At 40.5% G+C, this 13,550-nt stretch overlaps 1 protein-coding gene across 1 annotated transcript in view; it reads right to left on the bottom strand.

Moving 5' to 3' along the window:
• LOC140724863 (echinoderm microtubule-associated protein-like 5) overlaps positions 1–13,550 on the bottom strand; it is a 192,151-nt gene that overhangs the window by 60,196 nt on the left and 118,405 nt on the right. The window contains exons 19-20 of the mRNA XM_073039574.1: positions 12,578–12,689; positions 7,545–7,672 (exon numbers count right to left, since the gene is read on the bottom strand). Of these exons, the coding sequence (XP_072895675.1) occupies positions 7,545–7,672; positions 12,578–12,689 (240 nt within the window). The remainder of the gene's footprint in view (positions 1–7,544; positions 7,673–12,577; positions 12,690–13,550) is intronic.

Below are 13,550 nucleotides of genomic sequence, written 5' to 3'. Positions count from 1 at the left end.
TCCAGAACTAGTGCATTTTCACTGCTGTTGGACAATCCTTTTGTTGTACATTTACCTCTTCCTGCAGGAAAATGTAAAGTACTTGAGTGACTCAAATTTAGTAAAACATACCTCCCTTTATCTCCACTTGACATAACCTCTTTCTTTCAGAATTGCTAGTTAAAAAACAGCTTTACTTTTGGATTTCTTTCTACATCTTTAATCTCTTTGGCAGTCTCAATATCCATTTCATTTCAGAATCCATTTCCCTATTTTTCTAATATTAATCCAGTAACACTTACCACGTGGCTCATTACCCAAATGTAATTTTTATTCTGTCCTTTACTACTGCAGAAACCTCTTGCCTATTCCTTTCACAATAGAAAAGGAATGAGTAAATTCCCTAGTTAAATTAAAACAGTTTCCAACACTAGCCTGTAGTCTTTCCAAATAATTAATTAGTGATGGATGCCTTTATTCTGCTGAATGACTGGGGAGGGTATGGAGTATGGGAGTTGGGACTTCACGTTATAACTGAACCAGATGCTGGGAATACTGCACTTGGATTATCTCATGGAGTTCTCGTCGTCATACTACACAGAGGATTGGATTAAGCAAAATAGAGCAAAGAGAAGACTCATGAGGATGTTGGTGGGACTGGAGGCCTTGACTTACAAGGAGAAATTGAATAGAATGGGAACATTACTCCTGAGTGAAGGAGGCTGAGGGGTGGCCTTATTGAGGTTTATAAAATCATGAGGGGCACAGCAAAGGTGGATGGTACAGTCTGTTTCCCAGGACAGGAGAGTGTAAAGCTAAAGGGTTTAATATGACATTGGAAACATGTGAAGGAGACCGGAAGCTTTCTATACAGAGGATGTTAGTTCTTTGACAAGGTTAATTATGATATTTAAAAGCCATTTGGACAGGTTCAGAGATAGGAAAGGTTTTGAGGGATGCAGACCACATGCAGGCAAATATCAGCATGGGCAAATTGGGTTGAAGATCCTGTTTCCATGATCTTAAACTGTATAATTTTTTGGGTTAAGGACATTATCCTAAGGAATACCTGCAGCCATGCTCTTCAGGGATGCCGCAAATCCCTGCAGCATCCGATGAACCTGTGATTTCTGCCTCGGAGATCAACATTAGAACACTTTTCAAACGGTGGCGGTTATTTAAAAAGGGAGCTTTGAGAGCGTTTGTCCACTATACATGGCCTATCAGCAGCGTCAACAGAGCTCTACCAAGAGGGATTCCTTACAGGTCAGCAGCAGTTATTTAAAAAGGGAGCTTCGAGAGCATTTGTCCATTGTATGTGGCCTATCAGCAGTGTCAACAGAGCTCTACAAACTAAATAAAGGTAAAGAAAGGATAAACGGAACGGCTATTGTCGGGAGTAGACCAGTGGCAAGAGTAGGAGTAACAGGCTTTGGCTTGGAGAAGGCGTTGGCTCTGTGTAAAGCGTCTGTTAAGATTTCCTTTTTGTTTTTATTCCCCCTCTCTTACTGTACCATTTAAATGGCTGTGGTGTGCTCTTTCTGCCGGATGTTGAAAAACTGGGAGAGCCAGAGTCTCCTGGAGAACTACATCTGCATGAAATGCGTCTGGCTGCAGCTCCTTGAAGACTGTGTTAGGGATCTGGAGCAGCAACTGGATGATCTTTGGCTTGTACAAGACGGCGAGGATATAATCGATCGAAGTTACAGGGAAGTAGTCACGCTGAAGTTGCAGGAGGCGAGTAGCTGGGTGACCGTCCAGAGAAACGGAAGTAGGAAGTTAGAGCAGGGCAACCCTGTGGCCATTCCCCTCAAAAACAAGTCTACCACTTTGGATACTTTTGTGAGGGATGACCTCCCAGGGGAATGCCACGGCTACTGGGTTACAGGCACTGAGCATGGGTCCGCGGCGTAGAAGGAAAAGAGAGAGAAGAAGGGAATGATTGTGATAGGGGACTTGACAGTGAGGGGAACAGAGAGGAGATTCTGTGGACGTGAATGGGACACCCGGACAGTATGTTGCCTCCCAGGTGCCAGGGTCAGGGATGCCTCAGAAGGAGGGGGAGCAGCCAGATGTCTTGAGACATATTGGTACCAATGACACAGGAAGGAAAAGATATGAGGTCCTGAAAAAAGAATCTAGAGAGGTAGGTAGAAAGCTGAGAAGCAGGACCTCCAGGGTAGTAATTTCTGGATTACTGCCTGTGCAAGGCACCAGGGAAGGTAGAAACAGGATGATTTGGCAGATAAGTGTGTGGCTGAGAAGCTGGTGCAGGGGGCAGGGCTTCAGATTCTTGGATAATTGGGATCTCTTCTAGGGGAATGTAAGACCTGTTCAAAAGTGATGGGTTGCACCTGAACCCGAGTGGGACCAATATTCTTGCAGGCAGGTTTCTTAGAGTTGTTGGGGATGGTTTAAGCTAACTTGGCAGGGAGGTGGGAACCAGAGTGAAGGGACTCAGGAAAGGGTGCGTGGTAAAAAACTGAAGATAGCATGCAGTCAGATTGTCAGAAAGGGCAGGCAGGTGATGGGACTTAGTTGCAAACAACATGCTGAATATCTAATCATTAGGGATGCAGAATGAGAAAGGATAGCAAGCACGGTACTCAAGGTGTTGTATCTAAATGCGTGTAGTATAAGAAATAAAAAGCTTATGTCAAAAAGCCAAAGAATGGCTAAACCAGGAATGTGAGCAATTAGAAAGAATCCCTATTACTGATCCAAAAAGGTTACATCAACAAATCAAGAATATCACTGGTAAAAAGCTCCTCTGTTCTTCAGGTGGACGTTTGAAAGCAAAGGGCGGTACCATTATCATGAAAAAAGATGAGATGGACGGAATATATTCAGGAATTGTTTGAAGACGATCGAGGTGAAAAACCAGAAATTAAGAAGAACATTGAATGTCCAATTTTAAAATTTGAAGTTCATAATGCAATAACTACAGGTCCTGATGAATTAGTAATAGAACAAATTATTGCTCTTGAAGATTATGGAATTGAAAAACTTACTGATTTAATCAATGACATTTATGAGACTGGAATAATACCAGAAGAGATAAAAAAAATCAGTATTTATCACTCTTCCTAAGAAACCTGGAGCAATAGAATGTGAATTATATAGGACCATAAGTTTAATGAGTCATATCACTAAAATACTTCTAAGAATTTTGATGACAAGAGCTAAAAGTAAGATGCAAGCTGAAATAGGTTAAAAAAAAAGTGGTTTTGTGAAAGACAAAGGTACAAGAAATGTGATATTGATGTTAAGGATACTACCAGAATGAGCTATTCAAGTGCAAAAAGATTTGTTTGTTTTATCAACTACACAAAAGCATTTGATAAAGTGAAGCACAATAAGTTATTTGAAATATTACAGGAAACTCTAGATCTAGATTCGAAAGACCTCCGCCTAATCAGAATCTGTACTGGGAACAAACTGCCGCTGTAAGAGGTGAGTCAGTTTACGAAAATCAAGAGAGGTGTTAGACAAGGGTGTGTTTTCTCCCCTGATTTGTTTAATGTGTACAGTGAAACAATATTACAAAAAATAAGAGACATCTTGGGAGTCAAAGTTGGTGGTGAAAACATCAATAATTTCAGATATGCAAATGACACTGTGTTAATTGCAAGTACAGAGGAAGAACTACAAAACTTAATTGATATAGTTGTTGAAGAAAGTGCAAAAATGGGTCTATCTATCAATTGCAAAAAGACAGACTGTATGGTGATATCCAAAAAAGGAGAATCCTATCTGCAGGCTGAGAATAAACGGGGAAGACATAAAACATGTACAGAACTTTTGTGACTTAGGAGGCTGGGTGACATCAGATGGCAGGTGCGACATGGACATCAAAAGAAGAATAGGGACGGCAAAAGACACCTTTACGAGAATGAAGAGTACACTGACCAACACTAAACTAGGCATGACAACCCGCCTCAGAGCACTGAAATGTTACGTTTATCCAGTTATCTTATATGGCTCAGAATGTTGGATAATATCTAGTAACATGAGAAAATGAATTGAAGCAACAGAGATGTGGTTTTTGAGGAGGATGCAAAGAATATCATGGACGAAACTAATATCTAACAAGGATGTCATGAACAGAGCAAGCACAAAAAGAGAAATAATGTATGAGATCATGAAAAGGCAACATGACTTCATTGGACATGTAATTAGGAAAGAGGAGTTAGAATGTACGGTAATTATGGGAGAGATTCAAAGGAAGAAAGCAAGAGGAAGGCAAAGACAAATGATGATGGAGACAGCAGCCAGAGAACTGGAAATGAATACCAATGAATGAATCCACTTGACCCGAAACAGGAGTGTGTGGGCCATGGCAGTCAAAGCTCAAACTGGGCATGGTGCCTGATGGTGATGATGATAAGAAAAAAGGTGGATGATCTTGTTGTAATATAACAGATTGTCAGGTATGATGTTGTGGCCATTACTGAATCATGTCTGAAGGATGGTTGTAGTTGGGAGCTGAATGTCCAAGGTTACACATTATATCGGAGGGATAGGAAGGTAGGCAGAGGGGATAGTGTAGTTCTACTGGTAAAGAATGGCATCAAATTAGTAGAAAGATATGACATAGGATTGGATGATGTTGAATCCTTGTGGGTTAATAAAATGCAAAGGTAAAAAGATGTTGATGGCAGTTATATACAGGCCTCCCAACAGTGGCTGGGAGGTGGACCACAGATTACAACAGGAAATAGAAAAGGCGTGTCAAAAGGGCAAATGTTGTGGTAGTCATAGGAGATTTTAACATGCAGGTTGATTGGGAAAATCAGTTTGGTAATGGATCTCAAGAGAAATACAATGCTGAAAATGTATGGTCATGTACTTTGGTAGTAGAAATAAATGTGTGGACTATTTTCTAAATGGGGAGAAAATCCAAAAATCTGAGATGCAGAGGGACTTGGGAGTCCTTGTGCTGAACAGCATGAAGGTTAACTTGTAGGTTGAGTAGGTGGTGAGGAAGGCAAATGCCATGTTAACATTCATTTCAAGAGGTTTAGAATATGAGAGCAAGGATGTGATGCTGAGGCTTTGTAAGGCACCGGTGAGGCCTCACCTTGAGTATTGTGAACAGTTTTGGGTCCCTCTTCTTAGAAAAGATGTGCTGCCCTTGGAGAGGGACCAGAAGAGGTTCACAAGGATGATTCCAGGAATGAAAGGGTTATCATACAAGGAACGTTGATGGCTCTGTGTCTGTACTCACTGGAATTCAGAAGGATGAGGGGGGGATCTCATTGAAACCTTTCAAATGTTGAAAGGCCGAGACAGAGTATATGTTTCCTATGGTGGGAAAGTCTAGGACAAGAGGGCACAGCCTCAGGATAGACTCAGGATGCCCTTTCAAACAGAGATACTGAGAAATTTCTTTAGCCAAAGGGTGGTGAATTTGTGGAATTTTTTGCCACATGCAGCTGTGGAGGCCAGGTCGTTGGGCGTACTTAAGGCAGAGATTGATAGGTTCTTGATTGGACATTGCATCAAAGGTTACAGGGAGAACATTGGGAACTGGGGTTGAGGAGGAGATAGAAAAAAGGATGACTGAATGGCAGAGCAGACTCAGTGGGCTAGATGGCCTAATTCTGCTCCTATCTCTTATGGTCTTAAGATGGTGAACCCTTGCAAGATGTTAGGCCTTGATGGTGTACCTGGTAGAGCTCTGAAAATCTGTGCCAACCAATTGGTAGGAGTGTTCAAGGACATCTTCAATCTCTCACTGCTGCATTTGGAGATTCCCAGCTGCTTCAAAGGGGTGACAATTATATCAGTACCCAAGAGCAGGGTGAGCTGCCTCAATAACTATCGACCAGCGGCATTCACATCTACTGTGATGAAATGCTTCGAGAGGTTGGTCATGGTCGGAATCAACTCCTGCCTAAGCAAGGACCTAGATCAGCTGCAATTTGCTTATCACCACACTATGTCTACAGTGGATACAATCTCACTGGGTCTCCACTCATCCTTGTATCACCTGGACATTAGTAATACTTACATTGGGCTGTTGTTTACTGATTACAGCTCAGCATTCAACACAATCATAACCTCAGTTCTAATCAACAAACTCCAACACCTGGGCCTCTGTACCTCCCCTTGCAACTGGATCTTTGACTTACTCACTGGGAGACCACAGTCTGTGCAGGTTGGAAATAATATCTCCTCCGCACTGACAATCAACACTGGTGCACCTCAAGGAAATGAGCTTAGCTCACTGCTCTACTCTCTCTACACCCATGACTGTGTGGCTAGACACAACTCAAATGCCATCTGTAAATTTGCTGATGACATATCTATCATTAGCAGAACTTCAGATGGTGATGAGGACGCATACAGGAGTGAGATTGATCAGCTGGTTGAGTGGTGTTGAAGCAACAACCCCGTACTCAATGTCAGTAAGACCGAGGAATTGATTGTGGATTTCATTAAGGGGAAGTTGAGGGATCACACACCAGTCCTCATTGAAGGATCAGCAGTGGAAAAGCTGAGCAGTTCCAAGTTTCTGAGTGTCAACGTCTCTGAAGATCTATCTTGGGTTGAACATATTGATGTAGTTACAAATAATGCAAGGCAATGGCTATACTTCATTAGAAATTTGAGGGGAATTGGCATGGCACCAAAGACACTTGCAAATTTCTACAGATGTACCATGAAGAGCATTCTGACTGTTTGCATCACTGTCTGGTATGGAGGAGCCACTACATAGGATCGGAAGAAGTTGCATAAAGTTGCAAAAAGTTGCAAACTCAACCAGCTCCATCATGGGCACTAGCTTCTCCAGCATCCAGGACACCTTCAAAAGGTGATGCCTCACAAGACAGCATCCATCATTAAGAACCCTATAACCCAGAATATGCCCCCTTCTTATTGCTACCATCAAGGAGGTGGTGAAGGAGCCTGAAAACACACACTCAACATTTCGGAAACAGCTCCCACCCTCCACCATCAGATTTCTCAATGGACAATGAATATGAAAGCCACCTCAGCATTATTTCCCTCTCCTTTTGTACTAATTTAATTTATTTGTTTATATATACTTTTTTGTAATTTATAGTTTTTATTGTGTATTGCATTATACTGCTGCCACAAAACATCAAATTTCACGACATATGCCAGTGATATTAAACCTGATTCTGATTCGGTTGAGACAATTGACCTTGAACCATCTGCTTGTGAGATAGATACAACTCAGTACAGTGTTTCCCCTTGATTCACATCAACTCCAATCGTCTTTCTATAGAATACCCAGTACTCCAACAATAGCACGGCTCTGTGCTGTTTTATCCCACTGAAAACGAACTTGGGTCCTATTCTATTCATTTTCTTGTTAACATGTGATTCTACTTTTAGCTACTATATGCCAATTCTCACACTGTTGTAAACTGTGTGGCAGAATTTCATTCCAAAATTGTGGTGGTCTTGAAAGCACAGTTTATCCAATAAACTGAGGGAAGGCCATAAAGAGTTTCAATTGATATACTTGAATAAAATAAATTTTTGGTCTTCTTAATAAAAAAAATCTAAATGAATTATTTAATAGTTTAAACTACCTGAACTAATAACGTTATGGGACCACTTTTCTCGATTTCTAATATTTCTCCATTCTTTGTACCCACGAGAACATGACCATGGCCTAAGGTTACAGCACGAATTGAAGGGTTGTCTTCTATTAACAGACCTATAAAATATAAACAGTTATCAGTAATTCAAAGACATAATTTAACACTGACTTGATCAAAATAAAAATATATCAGGTATTTATTACATTGTAATCTTTATCAGCACTGAAATAAATTATGGATTGCATCAATTACACACTTTGGAGATGGAATTTTTCTTATCACTTAACTTCAGATTTTTCATGTTGCACTATTATGAAGCAAGATTGGTTCATAATAATACATCTATAACTTTGCATTTGGAAGTGGTTGGGGTTATAGAGAATATATTGTTCTATAAGAAGATGTGCCAAATTGAAAAATACAGAATAAACACTAATGATTATTTTTCTAATTAGTAAGAATAAATCAATCCATAATATTAGATGTTAAATAAAGAACAAGATTAAAATGAGTAAACACAAAGTACACTGCAGATGCTGTGGTCAAAGCAACACATACAACATGCTGGAGGAACTCAGCAGGTCGGGCAGCATCCGTGGAAACGAGCAGTCAACGTTTTGGTCCAAGACCTTTAGTCATGAGTGAAGGGTCTCGGGCCGAAACATTGACTGCTTGTTCCTCCAGCGTGTTGTACGTGTTGCTAAGATTAAAATGAATTTGTGTGGTTGTGGAAGAGTTAGAAGCGTTTAAAAAATACTAATGTTGTTGCTGGAAAGAGTTCAAAATAGAGGGGCAAAGTTGATGAAAACGCAAATCACCCGAGCAACAAGGGAAAAAGCGAAGAGTCAAGATAGGAAAGAACTAAAGGTCCAGTCTTGGAGATTAGGAGAGCAAAGTGTGTGAAATTAGACTAAAATGAGCAACAGCAGCATTTGTGGTGATAGGTCCACAACTTCTCCATAGTATTGCAAGGACTGTGTTGGAATTGTGGATAATAAATATTCACCTGGCAGCTTCAATTATAAATGTTAATACAAGAATATTAGCTACACAGATATGATAACAAGTGGTAATACTTCAAGGCAAATTTTACATATTAGGTGAACTCTTCTAGTCCAAAATAAGTTTGGCTACTGTTCACACTTTTGAAATCACTGCAACCTAAAAGGACAACACACACAAAATGCTGGTGGAACACAGCAGGCCAGGAGAAGCGCTGTCGACGTTTCCGCCCGAGACCCGTGAGTCTTGACGAAGTGTGTGTTGTTGTTTGAATTTCCAGCATCTGCAGATTTCCTCGTGTTTGCAACCTAAAAGGACGTTAGACTTTCTTCTCTCAAACCAGAAACGGAGTGATTTCTTGCCTTATCAATAAACCACAGACAGTGAAATGAATGCAGCAGTTGCAGAGATTTGAGGGTGCTGTTAGCTCTGCATTTTTGCTAGCCCCTTTAAACAAGGGAAATTGAAATTTCATGATCCCGCAAGAAAGTCATTTGATATTTTCCCCACCTCAAATGATATCAAATAAACCCCACAGAGAAATTCTTAGTTCAAACATCAGTTGAGACGAGAATCAGATGGTAGACAGCAATATAATTAATGAGGATCTTTTAAAAATGGCTATTCAGTCAATCAATTAGCAATGATTAACATCATATTGTAAACAAAATGTGCTGCAAAGATATTTTGTTTTTCCCAGTTTCATACATTAGATTGTAATGTCTACACATACATTGCCTATAAAACGTAGTGACCACCCCACCCCCCCCCCCAGGAAGTTTTCTGTTTTATTGTTTTACAACATTGAATCACAGTGGATTTAATTTGGCTTTTTTGACACTGATCAACAGAAAAAGACCCTTTCATGTCAAAGTGAAAACAAATCTCTACAAAGTGGTCTAAATTAATTACAAATATAAAACACAAAATAATTGATTGCATAAGTATTCATCTCGCTTTATTATGACATCAACTCATCACCGGTGAAGCCAATTGAATTTAGAAGCCACATAATTAGCTAAATTGAGATCTGTTTTTGGAGACCGGTGTGCAGTCAAGGTGCTTTAACTGACTATAGTAAAAGCACACCCGTATCTGGAAGGTCAAACTGCTGGTGAGTTGGTATCCTGGAAAAAAAAACTATATCATGAAGAGAAAAGAACACTGCAAGCAGCTCCATAAAAAGGTTATTGAAAAGCACAAGTCAGGAGATGGATGTAAGAAAATTTCCAAGTCACTGAATATCCCTTGGAGTACAGTTAAGTCAATTGTCAAGAACTGGAAAGAATATGGCAGCTGTGGATCTGCCCAGAGCTGCCCACCCTCAAAAACTGAGTGACCGTGCAAGAAGCGGACTAGTGAGGAGGTCACCAAGAGACCTATGACAACTCTGGAGGAGTTACAAGCTTCAGTGGCTGAGATGGGAGAGGCTGCGCATAAAACAACTGTTGCCCGGGTGCTTCACCAGTTGCAGTTTGATGGGAGAGTGGCAAAGAGAAAGCCACTGTTGAAAAAAACTCACATGAAATCTCAGCTGGAGTTTGACAGAAGGTATGTGGGAGACTCTGAAGTCAGCTGTGGTCTGATGAAACCAAAACTGAGGTTTTTTCGCCATTGGACTAAAGGCTATGTTTGGCATAAGCCCAACACTGCACATAATCAAAAACACATCATCCCTACCGTGAAGCATGGTGGTGGCTGCATCCTGCTGTAGGAATGCTTCACTGCAGCAGGCCCTGGAAGGCTTGTGAAGGTAGAGGGTAAAATGAATGCAGCAAAATACAGGGAAATCCTGGAAGAAAACCTGATGCAGTCTACAAGAGAACTGTGACTTGGGAGAAGATTTGTTTTCCAACAAGACAATGACCAAGCAACATAAAGCCAAAGCTCCCTAGGAATGGCTTAAAAACAAAGCTAATCTCCTGGAGTGGCCATGTCAGAGTCCAGACCTCAATCCAATTGAGAATCTGTGGCTGGACTTGAAAACAGCTGTTCACTCACAATCCCCATGCAATCTGGACCCAGCACTGATCCCAGTGGCACTCCACAGGCTTCCAGAGGCAAGCATCTGACTACCACTCCTGAGCTTCTCCCACAAAGTGATGCACCATCAATAACTCTCGGAGATGGGAGGCAAAAGATAGGCTTTTATTAGCTGCAAACGTGACCACGACATCTTGGAGACTGAGGGAGGAGCAGTGCCTCCAATCGCCTTTATACAGGGGTCTGTGGGAGGAGCCACAGGAGCAGTCAGCAGAGGGGCATGTCCAGACAGGTATACACATAGTTTACCACACAAAGCTTATGTCTAATCCAATATCTCTTGAAAAGCAAGGTTCCCTACACTTGTTATTTTCACCTTTTATTCTGACAGGCACATACGAGTTTTGTACTCTTAGAATTTCTCTTTTGAAGACCTTCCACTTACCAAGTACATTTTTGCCTGAAAACACCCTATCCCAATCCACACTTCCCAGATCATTTCTGATACCATCAAAATTGGACTTCCTCCAAGTTTGAATCTCAGCCTGTGGACCAGGCCTATCTTTTTGCATATTTACTTCAAAACTAATCGCATAGTGATCATTAGATGCAAAGTGTTCCCCTACACAAACTGCCCAGCTCATTCCCTAATAATAGAAGATCAAGTATCACACAGTCTCTCACTGAGACTTCTACGTATTGATGAAGGAAACTTTCCTGAACACATTTGAGAAATTCTTTCTCATCTAGTCCTTTTACAGTATGGGATTTCCAATCAATATGTGGAAAGTTAAAAACACCTACTATAACAACCTTACGTTTCTCGTGAACAGTCTGTGATCTCTGCATATTTGTTCCTCTAAATCCCTAGAGCTGTTGTGTGGTCTGCTATATTAATTGTAACCACTAACTGTATATTAATTGCAAATATCTCCAATAATAACAATTTTAACAAATCTTTCTTCATGTTTCCTACCTACTTGCTTTTACCTACTGAATGGATACCTTCTTTCCTTTGCCGAGTCCCTTACGTCACTGTTTTATAAATATACACATACTTAGAGTCCAGCATGAAAAGCTGGGAACTGGGTTGACTGAGTTGAATGCTTTGAGTATATATATCCCTCTCTCTCTCTCTCTCCTCCAATGCATTCAACTCAGTCAACCCAGTTACCAGCTTTCCATGCTGGACTCTAAGCATAGTGAGTTCTGAACCCTTAATTACAGCCACTCAAATACTAATCATTGCTTTAGGCCATCCTGATCTGCATCTCTCCCTCTCTAGATGCTGTGCTCTGCAACAGCTTTTCTGCTTCATGGTGGCTTTCACAGTAGCTTTCACCAATATCCTCACCAATACGATACTGTGGTAAATACTGTCGTACAATGAAAGAGACATACGCAGCTTTTCTGTACAGATATGAACAATCAACACTACGACTCCCAATAAAAAAAGTCATCTTTCATCATTTCATAGAGATATATTCCTTAATAATGTTCCCAACCAACGCCACATCCAGAGGCTTCACCTTTTCATATATTATCCTGCGCTTGCATTCCTCTCTGCAAGTATTGACCAAATTTTCAGCTTTCCGCTCATTCATTCCTGTTGCAAGGTAACCAAAATCACACACTCTCGAATAGGGTTCATGCCTTTCCGTATTACAATAATCTCGAAGGCCCAAGCTAACACATCATACAGGTTGTACGTCACATCTAAAATCCATGTTCTCACTCCATGTACATACAATTCCAGATCCCCTAAGGCGGCTTCAATGGGCAGTCCACCATTAAATAGAAAAAGATCCAAGGTTAACTTGTAATGTTTATTTTTCCCAATCTCATCATTTTACATTTGTGATCAAATTTAATTTTAATAATCTATACAATGAAATTTAAGTTCTTTTGCACCTAGTCAGCCTGTTTTAGAATTGCTCTTCCTAGTGTCACTAAGATACATTGATAGTTTTAATTTTGAGAGATTAATGCCATTTTAAAATTCAGTCTCTTTAATATACTATAATGAATAAAGGTACCTTTAGAGCCAGAGGCGAGTGCAGAACGTTTGACGCAGTACGTTTTCAGATATCTGTCAAAAGTATCATCCCAGAGCACGACGACACCATCTTTTCCACCAGTGACAAAGCCCTAAAGAAGAAAGCAAAGCACAAACTGGCACAAAGAAATAAAAACACTTTAGTTAATCCAAAACTATGCTAAAGAGAGCTAGTGCCTCCCACAGTACTTTACTATCAGTATAGAGGTTCCCCCCTTCAATAATGAACTGGAAGGTTAGGGGTTCAATTTTCAGCCCTCTCATTGAAGGCCAAAGTTCCTGCACTGACCTGAGTTAACACTCATCTCCCTCAGGCCGGGAAAGTGGAAGGTAAACAGTAATGAAAAATACTGACTCTATCTAAGGGAGAATTTGTTCAGCAGAGCTAGCTAATAGCTTTGTGAACATCTTGGATGAAATGCTCTTTTCAAAAAGTGGAAGAAGACAGAAAGAATTCCCAAGTTTGTACCAAGACACCAATATTGGACAGAATGGCACTGGGTGCCAGAATGGTGGAAGCAAGAGGCAAGTATCAGAGAGCCACACCAAGTTTTCAGAGAGTTGAAGGATGCAGTACAGAGGTAAGATGAATGGATTTGAAGAGTATTCACATTTGAAGCACAGTGGTGGCAAGAGAAAGAAGGCATCATTGTAAGTTAGTGAGTGAAGGTGGGCTGTGGGTCAGTGTGTGCAGCGTATTGAAATGAGAATTAAACTGAAAATTATAGAACAAGTCAGAATTAAAGGGTTTAAGTAAAGTGAAATCAGATATATCCTTCACATGGTGATCTTATTCAATTACGACTAGCAGACTGATAAAGATAAATGATAATGTGCAAAGTTTCAACAGGAAGAGGTTTTAGTTCAGGAATGTGTACGTCAAATCCTACGTTATACAAGATGGATACTTTGATTAACATATCTGCTAAAACCAGACAATTCTCATTAAAGTA

This window comes from Hemitrygon akajei, chromosome 3 (assembly GCF_048418815.1).
Source record: "Hemitrygon akajei chromosome 3, sHemAka1.3, whole genome shotgun sequence".
In the NCBI taxonomy this organism is placed as follows: Eukaryota; Metazoa; Chordata; class Chondrichthyes; order Myliobatiformes; family Dasyatidae; genus Hemitrygon; species Hemitrygon akajei.
Note: the sequence above shows the minus strand (reverse complement) of the source record. Positions and strands in the feature narration are given on the sequence as shown.